The sequence below is a fragment of the Akebia trifoliata genome, chromosome 3 (assembly GCF_017979445.1).
Source record: "Akebia trifoliata isolate Shusen 1 chromosome 3, ASM1797944v1, whole genome shotgun sequence".
Taxonomy (NCBI): Eukaryota; Viridiplantae; Streptophyta; class Magnoliopsida; order Ranunculales; family Lardizabalaceae; genus Akebia; species Akebia trifoliata.
Window position 1 is genome coordinate 50,630,233 of NC_141377.1, and position 24,140 is coordinate 50,654,372.

Consider the following 24,140-nt stretch of genomic DNA (forward strand, 5'->3'; position numbering starts at 1 on the left):
ATTTAAGATGGAAATGATAGGTGTTTTCATGCATATACTATGAAAAATTCCCCTACACTTATATAAAGTGTATATGCAATGGATGCATGTCTAAACTTGTCCTTAGGAGATACAGGAACCCATTGGATGCCTGATTAGTTTGATCTTTCCTATGTTTTGATTGACCAAACATTGACTTGGAAAGAGACATTAGTCATGAATCAATTGGACTTAAAGAGGCTTAGATTGTAATCAATTGCAAAAGGTTTACATGAATGCCTCTTATGCTATTAATTAACCATGATCTAAGTGCGTACACCCATGATAAGACTTCCCATATTTTCATAATAAGTTATCCTATTGTAAGCCTTTTGGGTTATCCTTGATATGTCTTTTGGTTTTAATAATCTCAATGACCTTTGTTCTACCTTCAAAACTCTATAAATACTTCTCACAGCTTTCACCTTGATATGGGAGAAATTCTTTTTTATGGGTTTGATAAAAGAAAATTGCTAGAGCAGTGTTCTAATTGTGTTTGCTTACTTGGAAAAAAAAGTTGTCCTAATTGTATTGAAGAGTTCTCTCCTTTGACCATTCTCCAATCTCCATTGAAGTGCTGTAACATCAATCAGAATAATAATATACTAAGTCCTATTGGTGACCTTTAAGCAATAACACTATGCATATCCTTTATTACGTTTTTATCCTAGTACTTACTATCATATCTTGATTTTATAGTTTGATTTTTTATGTTTATTTTTTGATAAATTTATGGTAACTCCTTGTTGATCTTGTTTATATTGTATGCATGTATAAAAAAGTAATAGTACCATTATAAATGGTGTAGTTTAGTGAATAGAATTGGTAAAATCACTAAATTCTATTTCTAATTTTTACCATTATACTCACCATCTAATAATATGCATGGTGTCCTAGTCTATTTTGCATTTTTAGATATGATGAACAGAGATTTGTTGTTTTAAATAGCAAATCTTTGTTCGATTATGATGGATTGTAATAAGGTGCAAACAATTATCAAATATGCATCTAATAAGGTACCCAATAAATGAAAATTCAACAAAGAAACTTAAAAACCTATTGTGTTTCTCACGATCACCACCTTCTTTTTATCTAAAACATTCCCAATGAATGCTTTTTTTTTCCTTAAGTTGCATGATCGCATTGTATGCAAATGGGAAAGATTATGATAGACTAAATCTAATGAGTCAACAACTTCGACAGACTCAAACAAGAGCGAGCTGCAATAGTGATGAACTTCATAAATAGAGGATAATCACCACCAATATAACTGAATTTTCAGTTATCCATGAACATGTCACTTGAAAATCAAAATCAATTATTCAATAAAACTAATTTCACATTCCTCCTTCAAAATTGTAGGTGAACGTTAAAGAATAAGATGCATGAGATACATTGTATAATTGCAAATGTATTTTATCATATAAATAGTATAGGTTGGGATGGAGAAGTACAATACATATCAATTAGTATCTTCTACATTAGTTTGAAAGTATTAGTGATTTGGATATTTGATGTTAGCTGTACTGATTTAGGTTAATTGGAATTTTTATATTAGATTTATTTTTTATATCTTGATTTATGTAATATCTATAAATACCCTATTAGGGTTAATTTAATAAGAGAGTTGTTATTGGAACCCCAAATTTTACTTATTACAACTCAATTTCTTAATTATTTATCACATCCCAATTAAAAAGTAAAACACATTCTTCAAACATTACAAAGGTTTGGCACAAATTATGATTTTAACATTACAAAACGATACATTATGACACTCAATTCAAACAATATCAGTACTGTATGATTAGGATTTTACTCATATAAAACCCTAAATCCAAAAAATAGAAATCTAGGGTGAGAGGGGGGGGGGGGGGGGGGATTTCTATTGGCACCCCAACTTTTACTTATCACTTATTTTCTTAATTTTTAATTTTGGGGTGTAGTAAGTAAAAGTTGGGGTGCTAGTGGCAGTTCCTTTAATATTCATCCAAGGATTTTTAGTAAAAGTAGCATCTCTACACAGCTTGCCCAATGGTTCACATGATCATTAAGTAATTCACACCAAGTAATATTAGAACAATTCAGTATTTTAACGTTTCCAATGAAATTAATGTCCATGCCTCTTCCCTCATGAACATAAGGGTACAATTTGTACATTCAACAACTTGACATACACATTTCAATGTTCTTGGTTACGTCGTTCTTGAATTTTCTGAGTATGAGCCTAGCTACTCGTTCAACTCTTTATTTCCATATTTTTAAATAAATAAGCACAGAATATATCACATTAAAATAACTAAAAAACAATAGTTATATCTAAGGTTAGCCCAACATAGAGAAAATGATGGTTTCACTAGATTTTTTTACATTAATATGTGTTTTTTTCATGAGTCATTCTTAAGAGTTAAGGGATCCTAACCCTTATTCTTATTGTTTCTTGAACACGTCAAGATATGTTAAGGGCTCCTATTTATTAGGACAAAATCACATCATCTTCATTGTTGTCATCATCATCATCATCAAAGTCTTTTGTTGGCCAATTATGATTTTCTTTTTATAGTAATGGTCGGATTAAAGTCCAATAGATGAATCTATTAAAATAAGGGAATTGACCCAACTTGAAAGGAAAACCCTCAATAGGATCTTTCTTGAAATATTGATTTACTTTGTTAATCAAACAACTACTCCAAAAGAGCAAATTGTTGGAGAGGGTAGAACTATGGATATAAGACGGTCACGCAACTTAATTAAGGTATCACACCTGAATGTAGTGGAAAATATACACTGAATATATTTCTTTAGGAAGGGTAGGTCAAGTGGTAGAAATCCTAAGAAGCAATTAAGTTCTTGGGGCCATCCTCTAAGATTTGGTTGATCATTGACTCAATCAGTTGCATGTAGGACTTTCTAAGGGGGTGGTGCATGTGACCGTTGGATTAGTCTCATCCAAAGGGTGCGGATACCCATGATAAGCAAAAAGAAATAAAATAATAACACACTTCTACATGGAACTGTTATTTTGGGTATCAAAAACCCTAAGTCATGCGTGACGGCCAAAGACGAGAAGAATAATTACCCTGCAGACAAATACAGTGTCAAAAATTTGAAACTAATGAGGAGGGAGTCATATTTGGACAAATACACGGTCCAAATTTGAAAATAATGGGCAACGACTTTATCTTTCTCTTTCACTCTCACTTTCATTTTCTTGTCAAGTCAAAAACGGTGAACGAAGAGAAACGGTAGTTGACTTTGAACATATAAGTCCTTGTTTCACATGTGCGTTGTACCTTCCCAAGGTTGGTAATTGTCTTCCTAATATAAAATGACCTCCAATATCCATTGCCACGTGGCATATTTTTTCGTATGGTTGACCCATCAAAATTGAGTGATTGTTTATGAGCAAATTTGCTCGCAGCGCTGTGAACAAATTTGCTCAGAGACAACACTGTTTTGACATGTGATGCTGATGACCGGAGTAATGATAAAAGAATTTTTCTCTCCTAACATGGTAAAAAATCAAAAAATTTTAATAAAATCATTTTGTTACATTCAAAAATATGATCCAATACAAAAGTGTTGTAAAGGATGAAATTCTAAGAATTTTAATATATAAAAAAAAATTAAATTATTTTTCATCTTTGTATTTTAATTTTAAATTTGGATGATCAGCAACTATCCATTTTCAACACCATTGATCAAATTCAAAATAATTATTTTTTTTAACTATGAAATTTTTCTTGAAATGTAAAAGATTATGGTGTTGCCAATATGATAATCCAATTGGCGCCACATGCCAAAACAGTTTTGGCCTGTGAGCAAATTTGCTGACAGCAAGCAAACAATCACTCCATCAAAATTTGTAACCAAAAATTTAGAAAGTTTATACTGCCACACCAACAATTTATAATTTCATAAACTTTTGTTATTGTAGCACACCAATTTAACAATTTATAATCTCATAAACTTTTGTTATTGTACTCTCTCTCCTCTCGTCCTAGCATCTCTATTCTCCCATGATGTATCTATTTACTCTTCCCCCACTCTCTCTCTCTATAGAAACCCTCATAATTTCATGATGGGTGTGTTGCAATAAAATTTCTTTGTTTAACTACAAACTCTCAAAATTTATCTAACCTTCAGATTCAAAGAGTTTTCACTGAGGGATCAAAAACCCAAGTATCAAACAACCTCAGGCGGGTCATCAAGGGGTACAGGCACCATCCCTTGTTGTAGCTATTCTGCACTTTTGATGGATGCCTTGTGATTCACACTATGTAAAGTTGAAACACCACGTTTTGATTTTATGGATGATACATAGTAATGGAGTAATACCATCGTCTTGGTCTTCTGGTAATCCAATCTTCAAATAAAATTGTAATATTTCTCATTATTCACACTATATTTTACAAAATTTCCATGATGGATCAAAGGGAAAAAACAGAAGAAACTAGAAAAAAAAAATAGTAATAACCCACTTCATCCAAAAACACAGATTCCTAGTCTCACCTGAAAAAAAAAAAAAAAAAAAGTCCCTAAGTTGATCTGCCACCTTAAGTTCAAGGGTTCGAGACCCAATGCAACCATCTCAACAATAACAAACACACAAAAAATAAGGTATATTGTGCATCTAAGAAATTAATTACGTACTAGACACTACACACACCCATGTCCCCTACACGATCTATCTCCGGGCGACCGAGTTATCGTCCACTGTGACAGCCGACCGCTTAATAAATTCCAAGCAATCTGCTATTGCCTCGGAATAGAAGGAGTTGGAGCGACCATACGACCTCGATCTACAATCAAAATGACCAGTTCTTCGACTTTTACTACTACTTTCGCGACTTCCTTTCTTTATAGAAGCTAAAGCTTGCCCACATGAAGACCTCCACCTATTCAAAAGCTTGATGAAACATAAGAACCTTGTACGTAGACGATGAACCGAAAACCTTCTAGAGTTCAGTCGGAAACCTCTCCCTCGCTTCCCTTTTCGGCCAACTTTGTTGTAACTCAGATGTTCCATCACTTTAACAATTTTTTTCCTGTGGGCTATAAGTAAGGGTGAATGAAGGACCATTTTGGGCAAATGTAGGAATCTTAGGAAGAGGAAGCAACGTAGAAAATGGGAACTTTGCGTATACTGAGCCTCGGAGAAAGGTGAACGAATTTTACAACGTGGTCGTGGACATGACCAGATTATTCTTTAAATAATAATAATAATAATATAATTATGATAATAAAAGTAATATAAGAATAAGGTGCAGTGGGAAAGATAATTTAAGGATAAAGTTGAAAGTTCAAAATATTCTCAAGTCCTTCTTTCGAATTATGTGACTCAAGTACAATAGTAGAATTAAAAAAAAAACATTTGTGATCGGGGGGGGGGGGGGGGGGGGGGGCTCTTCTATAGTGCGTCTTCCCATTGATGCCTTTTAATTAATAGAGATTGAAATCTTCAAAACAAAATCAGACAACTCAACCTTTGTATGGATCATGGTGTAAATAAGATTTGAATTTTTTTTTTTTTGAAAAAAATTGAATTCTACGAGGCCAATGAAGGCTTTGAATATGGACAGCCCACGACCTCCAACTTTTTAACAAATCAGATTTTGTGGCTATACGACGTGGTTGTCCTTCAATCATCTAATATCACTGTAGGCACTGCATGGAAAACTCACTACAGAGGATTCTCTCCTATAATGGGGATGGTTTATTGAACAATAATTATGACAAAATCTATGTCAATGTTTTTGTCTCGTATGAGTTAAAAGTTTTGGTATGAACTGATTTTTAACAAGGATGATCACCTCACAATTGAGCTTCTAGTTATTATTGAAGCTCTTAATTTTGCTTCATTCAAGTCTCTATCTAAAGTCGTGATTTTCTCATATTAAATATACTCCATCAAGAGCATTAATGGAGATATTTAATTAATGGAGATATTTATTACTCATGGAGGTATGGAGATCTTCTATGTGATGTCAAGGATCTTTCTCACAGTTTTGAAGATTGCAGATTTGAATTTTAATGGAGAGAAGTCAACCGTGCAACTAATTTCCTAGCTTGTTTTCATAGAGAATTTTATATAATTACAAGTGGGGAGTTTGTTCCGCAAGAACTTAATGGAATCTTTTTGGATGATGTATGTGGGTGGGGCTCCTTAAATACCCCAGCTTACCAATACAATAGTTATATTTGGGATAAATAGTCATAGATGATGATGGTGTGTTCAAAATCCCACAAATCAATGAATTTCTTGGGGCCGCCATCCAGTTTTCGGTTAGGGTCTGATTGACCCTCGACTCAATCAATTGCATATAAGACTTTCTGAGGGGGTGTTGTGTGTGATCATGGGAGTCGTCTCACCCGAAAAGTGGGAATAACCAAAAATAAATTAATAAATCAATGACCAATATTATTAGACAGCATTTAATCCCAACCATAGTAAGAGCTGCTATTACAATTTCTAGAAACTAGAGGAGATATTGAATTTATTCTTCGTCAAAGACCATTTAAGGAATTTCATGGTTTCAATGAGCTTTTTTCTTTGAAAAAATGAAGTGTAGTTATCTTCTTAGTTGTTTAACAAAGTTGACTAATATATACTTTGTCATTTAATTTTTTCTATTTGAAATGTAGATTTTTCAATTAGTAAGAAGAAATTAAGGCGCTAACCCTTCTATTTCATTGATGAATAAATGAGTCGGAATCCAAAGTCTGGCTTAAAAGTCGTCTGGGTTGTCCACCAAACTCTGTTCTTATTTGTCTAATTTATAATATTATATTAACATTTCGTTGGGTTGGTCAAAAGTAGGTAGAGTAAAGTTCAAAAAGCAAGTGCCTTATTTCTTGATTGGTTGACTCGTGTAAGGCACTATCACCAATATTCACTAATTGATAAAGTTGATGATCTAGGATTAGGCAAGGCAAGTATCTTACTAGCATTAGATTTGGTTGATTAATTTTAGGTGAGATTCCTCTTCTACACCTCAATCCATAAAATTATTTCCCATCTCCCTTACATGTTTTAAGCATGCCGCCAACATTCATACTTAAACAATATATAAATAACATTTTGCAATTAGTTAGTCTTATTGCTTAAATTGATTGACTTCCACCTATGTAATTTGGAAAAGAAAGTTTCATTAAAGTAGTCTAGAAACTTCCCCTTAAGATGAAATCGTTCAATCAAAATTTTAAAAAATAAATAATAATAATAATAAAGGACTGCCTTGCTCCAACTCTACTTGCTTGGAATGATAGAATTGATTAATTTCGATATTAGTGTACTTAAAAATCATTGGAAAAACATGGACTATAAAATCATATCTCGAGGAAAGCATTTATGTTCCGTGCTCATCTGCACATCAGTGCAGTGTGAAACACAGTGTGTAATGCAGTCACTCCAACATTTTCCTTGACTTTTTAATAATGAAGGATAAATCTATTCCACCAATGGACATTGTCTAATTTATCGTTGTTTCGAACAATAAGACGAAGTGGACAATGGTGTGGAACAGAATTAAACCGTTTAGGGGCTATTAGGAGAGATTCCTTAAAGGACAAAGAACAATTGAAGTGAAATTTTACTAGGATTCCAAATGTCAAGCGTAGAATACTACACCTAGTTTGAAAGTTCGAAATTCCACCCATATCCTATGGCTTGGGACCAGAATTTACTAGTTGTTGTAATCGATGATGACATTAAAGGCTACAGTTTTGATTTTGCTCCCATGTAAACCACTGTATCTTTCCAGCCAAGTCAAGAAACCCTATCTCATATTCTTGGAGACAAACATGCTCTAGTTAGGTTCATAGAATGTTATAGTCTTTGTGACAATAAAATGTACCACAATTGAACACTAGGCAAACAAGCAATGGGATCAAGTATAGCCTGAGAAGTTAAGGGGAAGGCACTCTGATCAACTCTTCCAATAATCTGAGGGTAGTCACTATTGATAGTTCACTGAGATCAAGCCGCACGACATGTTGAACAAGCTAATCAAGCTAGATGTGGCTCAAGAAAGGACTCGAGGGAGTGGCACGATGACAACATAATGCAAGACATGCAATCTAACTGAGGGAAACAACTTGGCAAAGAGGAGGATATATAATAGCTTGGGACAAGGACTTGAATGCAACCATGTGGGGGGAACTTGTGTTCGATTTGATTGCGCAAAGGGGTACATTTTGTAATTTTTATTGATAACAAATAAAAATTTGAAAAAAATAAAATAAAATGTCGGAAGTTGACATGGGCAGAATATATGTTCAAGATCATGTTTTGCCTGGTCAATGAATTTTGTGGAATCTAGTTCTAGAGTATCAACATGCATGTTAGATAGTTCCTAGGATGCTTTAGAGTTGGAGAGTCTATTAGAATCCCATGAAGAGTCCAACTATTGTTGGACCGCTCCCATATATGTGATCAGTTGCTTGGATCTACAAGGGATAGGTCCTAATTAATTTTCAATCAATCTCACAAAAGCATTTGAGCAATATCATCTATTTTTCTTATAGCTCTTCCGAGTGTTCTCTTATGAAGATTATTAGAGAATAAGATGCACTGTGTTCTCTAGAATATCCTTCATCACATCCTTCCATTTGTGTAAGATACACTAATAATGATACAATGTATCTCATGCATTTTAATACAGTGCATCTTATTCTCTAATAAAGATGAATGCCTAAAGGAGCTAGGGAAATTCCGATGAGGCTAGCTATGACTTGAAGGAAAATTGATTGGGATTATAATGAAGGATTAGATATAGAGTGACATATGGATATGCAAAGGAGTTAGGTACTTGACAACTTATTTTTTCTCTTTCTAGTGGAGAATCTTCCTTCATTCCTAGTAGGTTAGACTTAAACCTTATGCATGGAATATACAAGACAGTTTGATCGAAAAGGGTGAGGGTTGAAGTTTCTTGTCCCATCTTACCATCTGTCATGTGTACACACATTCACACACACTCACCATATGGCAATGATGATAGAAGGGGTCCTCCACCATAGGATTGGTTTCCATGTTTCTAGCCAATATTTAACTATTAACCATTACATTTTCATGCATTCATGTGGCAATGGTGACAAGGTCTCTGTCTACATAGAATGACACTATACACATCATTAGCCAATGTTAACATCCCCTTCCAAGGGAAGATACATGTTCAAGGTCAAGGGAGCACCATTGGTGGTATACATGCAATTCATGCATTTTTAAGATAAAGGCATGCCCATGGAAGGTTCTTCCCAAAAAAATCATTCCCCATGTTTTTTCTAAGTTTAACACCCTATCAACTTGGTGTACATCTCATGCACACATACACACACATTCCACATTGGCATGCATTTATTCGCATATCATGTATGCATACACTTACTTTATATATATATATATATATATATGAAAAAATAATTCAAAATGTCCAAGTAACAAGGTAACCACCTTAGGGTGGGGAGAATAAGGTGCCTTAACACCTTTCTCATTCTCCAACCAGGCCTCCTTACCGAAATTATAGATATACCATACATTTATCCATCTACAGGAGTCAGTGTAAGCTGTACAAAAATGAATTTTTCAAAATCATTTTTCAGGTGAGATTTTTTAAGTGGCAACTATTTATAATTTTTCAAAATCATTTTTCAAGTGGCAACTCCAAACTTAAGTGGTAGTGAGATTTTTCATAGTCGAAAATCACATCGCTACAGCCTCCTTCATTCTTGGGATAGAGTACTAGAAAGGTCATGGATAGAGCAAAAGTGTTCATTTTATTTTTGCTAGCTAGGCAAGTAACCAGCATGAAGGTGGATCAATGAGTTTTGAACCTAGGTCGTTAGCAACACTTCGCATGCCTTCACCAACTTAACTAAGTTGGCACCTTCAAAGAAAAAGTGCTCATGTCACGTAGTAAGTTGGTAAAAAGAATCTCTTTCCTGATCCTTAAAGGAAGGGGGACTAGTTTTATGCTGGAGGAACAAGACAGATTTAACTAGAATAATACTTTCATGAGAACAATTTTGAACATTTCATGCAAGCTTATATATATAATTTGTCTTTTACTCGACAAATCCCACACACATAAGTGTCATTTACATATTCTCCTCTCCTCCACAATTAACACGTTAATTCTCTCCACACCCCACACTATTAACTTCTTTACATATACATTGTCTCTACCAAATATAACTTATGTTGGAAAAATGTTATTACCCATTTATTAATCATTGCATGTATTCCAACTAATCAATGCCTAGTAATGTTATAAGTCCTAGGGGGGTGGCTCAATGGCAATTTTGGATCCAATAAGCGGTGGATGTCCGTAAGTTGTGAGTTTGAAAGCCAATATGAGCAATATTTCCTTGAGGGACACTTGCGTGGGTGCACTTTCACTTACACGGTGCGTGTGATGTGCGGGTGTTGCATGTGCCCGGAGGAGGGACCAATATCCTTTGGCTCCGGCCCTAGCTATTCCGGTCCCCTTAGTCGGACGTAAGTTTGGACACCCCGTAAAAAAAAAAAAAGAGGAAGGGAATTTTAGTTAATAATTCCCTAATTATTAAATCTGAGGAAAAAAGCATCTTTTTAAACTAAATAGGAAATAAGACGAGTTAGTACTATTCACAATTCCTTAAGATGAAAATACCCTTCAATTTACAACTTGAAGTTTGTCTCCCTCTTACGAATATGTTCTCTGTCATATTTGTCTCTCTCACCTCTCCTCTAAAAAATCGATCGCAGCACTCCATCTCACCTCTGTCTCCTTCACTTGCAACTCAATCGAAACTCTCTCTCTCTCTCTCTCTCTCTATATATATATATATATATATATATATGGGTCCCGTTCAACACCAAACATTTTGGCCAACATTATATATGGGTCCCGTTCAACACCAAACATTTTAGCCAACCATTTTTGTCCTACATGGGTTGGAAGTTTTGGAATGGGCTGATTTTTGGTGAGGATGATCTCTACGGTGAGGAGATCATCCTCGCCAAAAATCAGCCCATTCCAAAACTTCGAGCCCTATGTTTACAAGTTGAAAAATCGTGGACCGTCCATTTTTTGTAAACCATTTTAGATGGGGTTAGAAATTTTGGAATGGGCTGATTTTTTGTGATGATGATCTCCTCACCGTAGAGATCATCCTCACCAAAAATCAGCCCATTCCAAAACTTCTAACCCATGTTTTGAAAAATGTTTTGCCAAAAATATTTGGTGCTGAACATTTCCCTATATATATATATATATATATATATATATATATATATGGGAAATGTTCAGCACCCTAAGCTTTACCCTACACTTTTTTCCTACATGAGTTAGAAGTTTTGGAATGGGCTATTTTTTATGATGATGATCTCTATGATTAGAAGATCATCCTCACCAAAAATCAGCCCATTCCGAAATTTTTAGCCCCATGTTTACAAGTTGAAAAATTGTGGACCGTTTTTTTGTAAACCATTTTTGATGGGGTTAATAGAGATCATCCTCACCAAAAATCAGCATATTCCAAAACTTCTAACCCATGTAGAACAAAACACATTTGTTAAAGTGTAGGGTAAAGCCTAGGGTGGGGAACGGCACCCTATATATATATATATATGGGGGGCGTTCAATGGCTAACTTTTTGGCAAAACATTTTTCAAAACATGAGTTAGAGGTTTTGGAATGGGCTGATTTTTGGTGAGGATGATCTCTACGGTGAGGAGATCACCATCACCAAAAATCAGCCCCATTCCAAAACTTCTAAGCACATCAAAAACAGTTTACAAAAAATGGACGGTCCACGATTTTTCAGCTTGTAAACATGGGTTAGAAGTTTTGGAATGGGCTGATTTTTGGTGATGATGATCTCCTCACCGTAGAGATCATCCTCGCCAAAAATCAGCCCATTCCAAAATCTCTAACTCATGTTTTGAAAAATGTTTTGCCAAAAAGTTTGCCATTGAACGCTACCCTATATATATATATGGGTCCTGTTCAGCAACAAATATTTTGGCAAACATTTTGGCAAAACATTTTTCAAAACATGGGTTAGAGGTTTTGGAATGGGCTGATTTTTGGTGAAGATGATCTCTACGGTGAGGAGATCATCCTCACCAAAAATCAGTCCATTCCAAAACTTCTAGCCCCATGTTACAAGTTGAAAAATTGTGGACCGTCCATTTTTTGTAAACCATTTTTGATGGGATTAGAAGTTTTGGAATGGGCTGGTTTTTGGTGATGATGATCTCCTCATCGTAGAGATCATCCTCACCAAAAATCAGCCCATTCCAAAACCTCTAACCCATGTTTTGAAAAATGTTTTGCCAAAATGTTTGTTGCTGAACATTTCCCAATATATATATATATAAGTTAGTCTGTTAGTGATCTTTATCGATTATTGGATGAAGTTCTGACTGGAATGGTGTTTCTGATTTGGGTTTCTCTTATGGGTTCCAGTTCTGTGTAAGAGCTTCTACTAGGAGTTCAACGGATGGAAAAAAGAAAGTGATGGTTGGAAGATTGATTTCTCAGGAGAGAAACTAAACACACCATTGTTGGACACAATCAATTATCCAGCCCATATGAAGAATCTCTCCACACGGTAACTAATCATGCCTGAAAATCATGATCAAATGTTTATATATGTCGTGATGGGTTTTTTTATTTTCTTTCACATCCTTTTTTTTGTTGTTGTTGTTGTTGAGATTAATGGGTTTTGTAATGGTTTCTTCTTTGTGGGTTTTTATAGGATCTTAAACAGTTAGCAGCAGAGCTAAGAGCTGATATTGTGCTAGACACAGTGTCAAAGATAGGTGGGCATCTAAGCTCAGGCCTAGGAGTGGTGGAGCTATCAGTGGTTCTGCATCATGTTTTCAACACCCCTGAAGATAATGTTATAAGCATTAGTTTTTTTTTTTTTTTTTCGAAGGTCAAGAGGGTTAAGGCAGACCCAGACCAGCTACAACCTAAGGAAGAGGAAACCTCTTTGATCCTTAGAAACAAGAGAAGCTAGAAAGCTAGAAATAGACCCACACTCAATTTCTAAACAACTCACAGTACTAACAGAAGAGGCAAGATGATCCACCACCTTGTTAGTTTCCCTGAAGACATGAATAACTGAAGCTTCCTGGAAGTACGGCATAAGCATTAGTCACATAAACATTTCAACTGGAATATGCAAAAATCATTTAACCTCAAATGATAGATGGCTAAATAGAACAGAATTACAAAGCATGAAGCAATGACACATTGTGGTCTATGTGCAAGATGTGGTGTGGGCAGAATCTTGATTAAGAGTAAATAGGGAAGCTAGAAAAAAGGCTACACCATGAAGAAAAAAAATTCCCTTGTTCTGCCTCTAATGGTAGTTCTTTAATTCTCTATTATTTAATTTCCATAATATACATCAGTTAGACTACTTTTATATCAAACCATCTTCTTATTTGAACTACTTTTTTATACATCAGTTGTCTTTGAGAGTCATTAATGCCACGATGAGTTTGAAAGTGGAACAATGGCCCATGATCAAATTTGATGGTAAATGCTTCAATGTTGATGGACTAATGAGTTTATGGTTAGTGGCTAGTGTGTTAAGGTGGGTTTGAACCTGAGTTACCGCCTTAGTAAGCTGGCACCTCAAGTTTTATGTTAATGGACTAATTAACTTATGTGGGCAGAGTCTTGATTCAAGCAAACAACATGAATTTGAATTTGCACTTACCCTTCTCTTATAAGAAAAACTTTTAACTGTAAAATCCGTGTGTGACGAAGAAGACAACAAGGTTGATTTTGGGTTTTATGTTAATGGACTAATTAAGTTATGTGGGCAGAGTCTTTGATTCAAGCAAACAACATGAATTTGAATTTGCACTTACCCTTCTCTTATAAGAAAAACTTTTAACTGTAAAATCCGTGTGTGACGAAGAAGACAACAAGGTTGATTTTGGGTTTTATGTTAATGGACTTATTAAGTTATGTGGGCAGAGTCTTTGATTCAAGCAAAGAACATGAATTTGAATTTGCACTTACCCTTCTCTTATAAGAAAAACTTTTGACTGTAAAATCCGTGTGTGACGAAGAAGACAACAAGGCTGATTTTGGGTTTTAGGCTTTGGTTGCAGGTGAGATGGAGAGCTCCGATCGCGGGTGAGAGAGAGAGAGAGACGAGATGAGTTGAGATGGAGAGCTTCAATAAAGTTGCAGGTGAAGCCGTTAAGGTAAGGAGACTAGGTGAGATGGAGTGTTGCGGTCGATTTTTGAGAGGAGAGGTGTGAGAGATGAATTTGAAGAGAACAGATTCGTACGAGGGAGACATACTTTAGGTTGTAAATGTAAGGGTATTTTCGTCTTAGAATTGTGAATAGTACAAAATGGCCTTATTTGCTATTTAGTTTTAAAAGATGTTTTTTTTCGTCATATTTAATAATTAGGGAATTATTAACTAAAATTCTCAAAAAATATATATATATATATAAATCCCGAACTGACTTTTTCCTGACCAAAAAATCCCTCATAAAGATGGATTAACTTACATTCAATTTAATTAGGTCTCTCCCCAACTAGAAGTGATTTTTTTTCTACCTATGGTGAATACATAAATAGAGTTTATGTTAATAAATAAAAAAATCAAAATCACTCTCACATAATTTTTTTTTTACATAGATCAAAAGAAATTTATTAAGAAACTCAATAAGATTCAAGATTCACTTTATTTTCAAAGTCCCTATGTTTGAAAACATTAAAAATGAAAGAAAAGAAGAAAAAAATTGAGAAGGATATTAGAGTCATGCATGCCTTCCCAAGAAATTAGTGTCCTACCTCCTCCACCAATGCTTCTCTATACTTAAAAAGAATCGTGATAATTTGACTATCCCACGTGGCAAACTCAATTAACTATTTTGACGTGATAAATTCAAGAATTGTAGATTTGTCCTCCTCGGAATACACAGCTGCCTTCTATTGGACTTGGAGTTGGACAAGGTACTATTACAGGACAAGCCATAGAAAGTATCGTGAGACAACCAAAGGCAAAAGGTAAAATGTGAGGTATTTTATTGCTTAGTCTAGTTTTTATGGAAGTTTTAATAATTTATGGACTGGTCGTGGCATTAGTGCCCTTATCCCACACGAATCGTTTACCTGTAACTATTCAATATCCTTATGAAAAATTGATCGCATCAGAGCGTTTCCGCGGTCGAATCCACTTTGAATTTGATAAATGTATTGCTTGTGAAGTATGTGTTCGTGTATGCCCTATAGATCTACCCGTTGTTGATTGGAGATTGGAAACTTCTATTCGAAAGAAACGATTGCTTAGTTACAGTATTGATTTTGGAATCTGTATATTTTGTGGTAACTGCGTCGAGTATTGTCCAACAAACTGTTGTACTTCCCCATTAAAAAAATGTATCTCAAGGGAATCGTGTATCCCAAGGAGCCACATAGGTACTCCAATTATCACGACTCACTTAAAAACTCGAACTTGCAACCTAGAGTATCAGTCACTTCTAAGATTGCAAACCTCAATCTCTCTCTCTCTCTCTCTCTCTCTCTCTCTCTTATGGGGGCAATCATTGTAACAAATAATTTGAGAAATTTGGGTGTAATAAGTAAGTTAGAGTGTCAATAACAATTTTCTCTATCTATCTTTTTACAGGGCAATGATTAGAAGAAAAAAAAAGTTTTAATAATACTACCAAGAATGGGATCTAAATCTTAAAAAATTAAAAATTAAAAATGATGGATATTTATGTATTTTCAAAACAATATTTATGGAGAAAGAAGTTTATACAATGAGATACAAACTACAAAGAGACTAGAATGTATAAATTGATTTACATTTGGAGTTTTCCCCCAATAAAAGACAAATTTTGGATAGAAGATTGAATTCAAGTTCTTGTAGGGGTGTCCTATAAATTTTCAGAAAATATCGTGGATATCCCTGTAAGCTGGTGTTTGCTTGCGAAAGATGTTTCTTCCCTTAATTCTTTCTTGGATCTTACAAAAGGCCAAAAAAAAAAACTCATTTTTACAAAATCTTCCCTAACAACAGTAACAAAAATTAGGTTTTGAACAGAGAATCGTTATGTTGTCACAATCAGAATCTTCAACAACTACATCAAATTCTTCACAAACTGAAGATAATCTGACCCCCTCTGTCGAAAACCCACTTAATCCACCTTCTCAGATCCCTCTCTCATGGCCTCTCAATGCCAATCTAACCCTAGATTGGATCCAAGATCTAATCTCCATTTTTGAGTGGTCTTCAAGACATCTTGCCCCATCGGATTTACCTTCAGTCTTACCCGTATCTGTATTTGATAGCCTAGTTCTCTCAGCTTCAAAGATCCTTCACAAAGAACCCAATTGTGTAACAATTGATGGGTGTGGAGAGGATTCGAGTGTTGTTGTTGTTGGCGATGTACATGGGCAATTGCATGACGTCATCTTTCTTTTGAGGGATGCGGGGTTTCCTTCTGAGAATCGATTCTTTGTGTTTAATGGAGATTATGTTGATAGAGGGGCGTGGGGATTGGAAACATTTCTGCTCTTGTTGGCTTGGAAGGTGACATTTTTTTCTAGATTTTCATTTATTTATTTTTTTTAATTTTGAATTTTGGTTGATGAGTGAGGGAAATTTGATCTGATTTCTGAAATGGGTTTTGTTGTTTTGTTTTAAAAATAACATCTTGATGTTTATTTATGAATATTTTGAAGATTTTGAGTAATGGGTATCTTTGGTTTGGGTCAAATCCTTCTTAATTGGAATCTAATTAAGAAAAGAGATTGTTTCTCAGTAAACCATCTGAAATTCTTTAGTTAGTGAAATATTTCTTAATTGGAATCTAATAAAGAAAATAAATTGTATCTCAGAAAACTATCTTAAATTAAAAATGGCATTTTTTTCCCTCTTTTGCTGTAAAAGAGAGAATGTTTATGATATAATACTCACCTGTTTTAGTTGTAATGGTTTATTTGTCTAAGTTACATTTTGTGATCCAGAGAGGAATCTAAATATGCAGGTATTTATGCCACATAGAGTATTTCTCCTCCGAGGGAATCACGAATCTAAATACTGTACATCAGTCTATGGTTTTGAACAAGAGGTGATGGCCAAGTATGCAGACCAAGGGAAACATGTGTACCGAAAATGTTTGGGATGCTTTGAAGGGCTTCCATTGGCCTCTATTATTGCTGGTCGCGTTTACACTGCTCATGGAGGGCTTTTCCGCGGCACACCAGTTGCCCCGTCAAAGAGGCCAAAGGGGAGGAAGGGTCGTCGGATAATTGTGGACTCGTTATCACTTGGTTCTTTGGAAGAATTATCTAAGGCAAGGAGAACGGTTCTAGATACACCATGGGAAGGTACGAACTTGATACCTGGGGATGTGTTGTGGTCGGATCCATCAATGAAACCAGGTCTTTCTCCAAATAAAGAGAGAGGTATTGGTCTGTTGTGGGGTCCTGATTGCACTGAGGAGTTCCTGAAAAAATACAATTTTAAGGTGAGATTTTAATACTATTTCCTACTTTTAGGTGATATCTTAGCATTTAAGAATTTTTGTACTTTGTAATTCACTAATAAGTTAAATATTATCTGTAGTGTAGATGTAATTATTTTGTTCATGAGGGTTATTTTGTTCTCTTACTCCAAAATTTTCCTTAATTTTCTTCTACATCCACGATCTCCAAAGGCATCTCCTTTGTTCAATTAGAATGATCTTAAGTCCACTTGCCAGAGTGATGTATTTATATTTGAGGCATGGTCCTGGATATGTGATTTTCATTGATATTTTAACGTCGGTCAATGGTCCTTGATTGACAACTCTTTTGAAGAATTAATATTTATCTACTTAATTACAAGATTATGCTGAAATGGAAATAATGTCTACTTTCGTATTTAATGTTTACTTGGTGGATACCTTATATTTCCTTTCTAGGAAAAAGGTTCCCATTTGCAATCACTAAGAGTTTTTAGTTGATACCTTCTTGCCCAATAATTAAAGAATAAAGCTTTTCAAGCCAAAGATCCATTAGTTACTCATATATGTTTTCCCTATGTTCAGTATGTATTATTAGCTGCTGCAAATCTAGATGTGGGAAAAGGGTTCATCTAGCACTTTTAGAGAAAAAAAAAAGTCTATTTTTGTCCACTTTTTTTGTTTGTTTGCTCGGTAAGCCTGTTTTTAATGAGATCAGTAACTCGGTGCTGGTGGAAATCAAACCCAGGTCTATTGTATCATCACCCATAACCTTTGCCCTCTAAGATAGTTGGCACCTACTATTTTTGTTCACTTGTCTAAAGTTTCAACTTTCAACAATGCTTAGAGCTCAGAGATGCAGTGCTTATTGTGGGAATGTTGCTTCTTGCTGGAACTACAGTTGATTATTAGATCGCATGAAGGCCCTGATGCAAGGGAAAAACGGCATGAGCTTAGAGGGATGCAGGAGGGGTACACAATTGATCATGAGGTAGAGTCGGGGAAGTTGATTACTCTTTTCAGTGCCCCAGATTATCCACAATTCCAGGTTCTTTTCTGCTCTCGCAATCACATTCTTTTCTAAGACTTGAAAAAATCAAAGTGTTACATAATTTGTCTTTGCAACTTCTACAAGTCTTATTTATTTTTCTTGGTGTTTAACTTAAAAGTACGTTGGGCTTTTACTCTTTACTCATCAAAAAAGAAAAGTACTCTGGGATTTCAACTTTTGTCTAACAAATTACTTTTAGTTTTGTTAAGGATTATTGTGGAAGTACCAAAAATAGCTGAATACTTGTATATTAATAAGCTACTAGTGTCTAATGCGTTGAGGTATTGATATGGGTGCCTCGATATTAAATGGGTACTCATAAAATATAGGTGGCCAGCTGTGGTGTTCATTATCCTTTAGACTCCTAATTATTATCTTATTTGTTTGTTACTAAGGAGATATTAAATATAGTGGGCCTCTCTCCAAAAAGGGAGAGGTCTTGAGTTCAAACCCCCTTGTTGGCCATCCCTCTGGTGCTTTAAGAGACCAATACACTTGGCACGTTTTGGAAGGGGTGATTCACATCATGTGTCCATGGGAATGGTCGGACTAATTTTGGATAACCATGCATCAAAAAAAGTTATCAAATAGAGTAACTTGTAGTTATTAGTAAATTCATTCAATTTAGCATTTTGCAGTTGTTAGGGAATGTTATATGTGGGGGATAAAATATCACTCCCATCTGGACCAGTCATATGGCACCAATCAATACAAATCATGATATAGGTATGATTTAGTACATATCAAAAGAAACATAGGTGTGGATCCCGAGATCTACATTAAACCCATCAATCATGTCAGGGAGCATGATGTAATTTGGCTAAACATGAGTATGAGAGTTATAATTCTGGATGGATAAGCATTGATTTCCTTCCTTTGGGGGTGGGGGGTTAAGATTCTTTTTTGGAGATGTATTATGTATTGTATAAGGATCTCAAAAAGAGAGGCCTTTGAGTTCTGAGGCAATAGGAAAATGCATGTAACAATTGTTATCTAGGTTCTAGTGGAATGGCTCTTAGGGAGTCCAAGGATGTAGTCGTTGGATTCACGACAAACCCGTAAAAAAAATTTCTTGTTTCTTTCATTTATTGATTTTCTATTTTTCATGTAATTTATGTGTTCATGCAATCAATTGATAGCAGGACTTGGAAAATAGCCTTCACACTGTACACCTGCAATTTTTTTAATGTTTTATGGGTTGGAATACCCATACTAACACCTGATTTTGTAGTTTGAGAAATTCCTATTCATAACCTCCTTAGGAAGAAGAAATCTAAGGTACCCATTGAGTGGACCTTGAGGATGGTCTACTAGCATGTATTGCTATATGTATGGCATGTGGTAGGTGGTGGGACCTAGCACTCTGTGGATCACAATGTAAGAAAATCACATGTGCCAAAATTGACTCATTCAGTGTTTCTAACCATTCAATTGATCACATTCTTTTGGACGATTAAAAAAATGGTGGGTGATCCTAGAGAAAAAAGGTTATTTGTTGCATGGTCTTGGATTCTCTAGGATTTTTTTACTAGTAATTAGAAGGATATGAAATCACAACTTCATTCAAGGCATTTTTTTTTCATATACCATCTAAGCCTAAAATATTTCATATCTTCATTTTAACTAAAGCTTCCTTCACTTTTATAATATTGATCCAGTGGCAGTTTAAATTGTATAGTGGTCTTTATATGATTATCATTTCCTTCTAGTTCTAGGCTTCCCCATGATTTTCATTTAGTAATTTTTTTTTGTAAATAATTCCCTATGATTCTTATTTAATTTCCCCATCCCTCACTAAATGTTTTTTATCTTCACTTCTCACGTATCTAACTTGATACGTATATTTAGTTTTCTTGTACCTCATTCTTGTTAGTTTGTAAATATTTTTTCACTCTTTTTTTATCCAACCTGTTATATAAATTGGCACACGCCTTATATTTTACCTCAATGCTCTGTTTTTTAACCTTTCATATTCTTCAGAGTTTTATTTGCTTCTATTTTGTTGCCACATCTTGAACCATATCCTCTTTTCAGTAAGAATTCTTTGAACTTCATCACTCTAGCACTAAGTTTCATTTTTTGATTTTTTTTTTTTTTTTTTCCCTTCAGATTCTCCAAGAATTTTTATAACTCTTCTAATGCAAAATGTGATTTCATCCCCACATCACTGCCATTTCCCACTTTCTATGTCTAATTTTCATGATCCTTCATGTATAAATTGTTTCCTTAGAAACACTATTTTATCTCCTTTGAGTTTCTACAACTAATTCTTGAGCACATTTGATTTTCGGCCTTCTTTAATGCTGCTTAACTTATGTTTTGTAGTTATACTTTCCTCGAGATAATTTTATGATCTTTGCATATTGAACGTTCTTTCCTTCATAGAGAAAAACTTCTACTTTTTCTATATTTAAAAGTTATTAGATTTTCGTCCCCTTTATCAGCGGCTTTCTATTATCCTGGGATTTAGAGCTTTTTGTTTTGATGACTCTGTTTTTAAATGGCAAGAAATTTTTTTTAAGTCGTGTTTGTAACGTTGTCACGTAGGCAATCATGTGAGATCCTCTCTCACTCCCCCTCTGGAAAACTCATGAATTGTAACGCCACAAACCCCTGCCCTCCATGTACTATTTTGTATCTTCTATAGTCTTTCCCTTCATGCCAATTTGGGTCCCCTCCTATAAATATCATTTTCTCCTAAGGTTGTCTATATCAAGTCATCCATCTTTTTTCCAAAATTTTCTTTTTGTTCCATATAATCCTACTTGGGGTGCGCATAAGACTACTTACCTAGTTGTCTAGTTTTTCTACTGCATATTCTCTTATAGTCATGCTGCTTTTCAGTCTATCAATCAACTCCTACTTCGTAAATTTCAAATCCTGAAGACATTTGTAATATTCTTTAGAATTTCTTTGAGAAATGGCCTTTCCTTCATCGTTGAAATTTCCCAAAGTTTGTGACTTAGTTGTAATAATCATGATTTCAATTGATTTTTACATATGCTTCAAAATACCATTTCTTTATTTCTCTTCAATTTTTGCAACAATCTGATGTGCAGCTAGCTAGTAATTTGATTCAACAATTCTCACTTGTGCACCACCCGGATGGGTGTTCTCCCCAAGGTCGTGAGATCGAATCTCTCCCGTGATTATACCCGAGAAGCCAGTTTGTAGTGGCCGGGCATATCTGGAGGAATTAGTCCTACTTCCAAAGGGGGTGGGGACACCATATGGTATTTGAGGTAGGCCTAATACATGGACCATCCATATATATTTGTCAACAGATTTGGTGTCACCTTTGTTGTTATATGTATTCAACCAACACTTATTTTGATAGCATAGATTTTTCAACTCAGTGCACATGTCAATGGCATCCTGTCCTTGTGGTGAGGTAAGATCTTGGAATAGATCACCCCATCTGGGTGCTGGGTTAGGAAACTGTACTTTTCTTGCTTTTCGGTAATTCATGCTACTTGAAAAAAAAAAAAAAAAAAATTTATTGAGGTTGGAAATCTAATTCAAAATAATTCTGAACCCGTCATTCCACAAAATTCATCAACACTGGGCTTTATTCAGTCAGTTTACAATGGGTTGCTAGCAATTGTATCTGGGTGGGTGGGTTTTTTTTTTTTTTTTCCCTGTTAGGGGGGGGGGGGGTGGGTGGATTTATTTCTCTGAACATAGTTGTATGTGATCACCATGCTTCAAGTGGCCTCATTTTATGTATCATAAGCTGCCCATCCAAGTGGGGATTTGTGTTGCATTCACACGATGTGCGCCATCGTTATTCTCCTGAAAAATTCTAGAAGCAGAATCAATGTATTTGCTTATAGAAGCTTGAGGTGTACCTTAGGAGATTTTGTATTTTGAGTAGGAGTTTTATTGGTCATTGCTTCTTGGGCAGCTGTCAATTTGCCTATTTCTGTATAAGTCATAAACAAAAGTTAATGATCAAAAATAGATTTCATATAGACATTTCATGGCTAGTTCCAGCACAGTTTGTGTGATATATTTTTGTATAAGTTCAATTGTTGAAAAAGTAACTTGATACATTAGCTTCACTTTCTGCAATCCATATTCATCTCAACTGTTGATTTCATTGTCTGTGCAGGCTCAAGAAAAGAGGTATAACAATAAGGGGGCATATATCGTGTTGAAAGCCCCTGCTTTTGACACTCCAAACTTTCACAGCTTTGAGGCCATAATCCCAAGGCCCAAGGTATGCCAGGGTTATATTTTTTGCATTTTTTGTCTGGGTTGGTAGTTGCATTTTAAGGAATATTAACATATTTGGGAGATCTATAATGGTAATATTCTGGTTGCATGTGTCTCAACTTGATGCAACTTCCATGCAGGTGAATGCTTACTACAGCTATGAGGATGTGATAGACTCAGACGAGGAACTGGACTTGGTATCAATGTCAGCAGCCCCTGAAAGTTAACCTTCACCTGTTATCTGAAGATGACGTTTCCATCTTCTGCAATTTATACTATATTTCTTAATATTATGTATTTTTAAAAATATTTGTTGCTGCAAAAGTTTTTTGATAGCAGCAATGGTTAAGTATGAAAACATTAGGTTGAAAAAGTTTTTTGAGGGCGGGGTACATTGTCAAGTGTCTTAATGGGCACATGAAATTTTATCATTGTTTGTGGAATCAGTAATGTAATTCAGTTCCTTTTCGGTGGAAATTCTCCGAAATTGTCAGTTTTCATTTCTTTGAACCATTATCATAGTGACCCATAATCCATTTCAGCCGGGATTGTGTGTGTGTGTGTGTGTGAGAGAGAGAGAGATGATTTGAGGCCTTTGAACGATTGCAAATTCTGGAGGTTTCGGGGTGGTTGGAGTGTTTTGATAATGTTCCTGGAGGGTATCGGAGATGTTTCAAGGTTTTGGGTTATTAATAGCAAAGGGTTGTTTACGGTGAGATAGTTGTATGGTTATCTGAATATGAGTGGAGATGTTTCCTTCCCACGTGTATAGCCGTTTGGGATCTAAGGTGGATTTTTTTGTGTGGATTGTTTGTTAAGGGAAGAATCCTAACACTAGATCAGTTGAGATGGGGCTTCTGCAGACCGAACTAATATTGTTTGTGCTTTTTACTCTTCATTTTCTTGTGCATGGCAAAGAAGGTATGGGATCACTGCTGCTCCTTGTTTAGGGTGGAGTGTGGTTTGCCCGAGTACAGTGAGAAATTTCTTTGAGGAATGATCCCAGTTGAGGATTGCGTTGGAATTTAACCTCATTCACAATTTCATTGGACCTTTGGAAGGAAAGAAATGCCAGTACATTTGAGGGGAAGGATTTATCCACTCGAGTTATTTTTGTTGATCCTCAGGTTTTTATTTTTTTAATGTAAGATTTTTTATTTTTTATTTTATTTGAAATCTTTCTGAACCTTAGCTTCTTTCAAATAAGTAGCTCTATTTTTGCATTTTGTGTTTTCTTGTTTTTCTTTCCCGTTGTAGGCCATGTCCATCTACAGCTTGAAGTTATTGGTTTCCTTTACATCATCACCCCCTGATTTGAGAGCTAACAGGTTCACCTAAAGGCAAATATGACCTTAGATTTAAAGGAAAAAATAAAAAATA

General features: G+C 35.1%; 1 protein-coding gene across 3 annotated transcripts; it reads left to right on the top strand.

The window, feature by feature from the left end:
- Window positions 1-15,961: 15,961 nt before the first annotated feature.
- PP7 (serine/threonine phosphatase 7) lies at window positions 15,962-23,260 on the top strand. Of its 3 annotated transcripts, none has more exons than XR_015176872.1 (5): window positions 15,962-16,578; window positions 17,036-17,518; window positions 18,342-18,542; window positions 21,605-21,787; window positions 22,657-22,764. XR_015176872.1 is itself a non-coding variant. In XM_086436477.1 (5 exons), the coding sequence occupies exons 1-5, from the start codon at window positions 16,099-16,101 to the stop codon at window positions 22,985-22,987; spliced, it is 1,359 nt and encodes a 452-aa protein (XP_086292603.1). In that variant the 5' UTR covers window positions 15,965-16,098; the 3' UTR covers window positions 22,988-23,260. The 3 variants fall into 3 exon arrangements, 2 of the variants coding, with proteins under 2 accessions (XP_086292603.1, XP_086292604.1); XM_086436477.1 differs by lacking the exon at window positions 21,605-21,787 and adding an exon at window positions 22,901-23,260 and having other exon boundaries at window positions 15,965-16,578; XM_086436478.1 differs by lacking the exon at window positions 21,605-21,787 and adding an exon at window positions 22,901-23,260 and having other exon boundaries at window positions 15,970-16,578; window positions 18,396-18,542.
- The last annotated feature ends 880 nt before the right edge of the window (window positions 23,261-24,140 follow it).

Coding starts and splice junctions, on each gene's coding strand:
- PP7 (XM_086436477.1), top strand. CDS start 16,099: ATGTTGTCACAATCAGAATCTTCAACAACTACATCAAATTCTTCACAA. Junction 16,579..17,035: donor TGCTCTTGTTGGCTTGGAAG/GTGACATTTTTT, acceptor CTAAATATGCAG/GTATTTATGCCACATAGAGT. Junction 22,765..22,900: donor CCATAATCCCAAGGCCCAAG/GTATGCCAGGGT, acceptor ACTTCCATGCAG/GTGAATGCTTACTACAGCTA.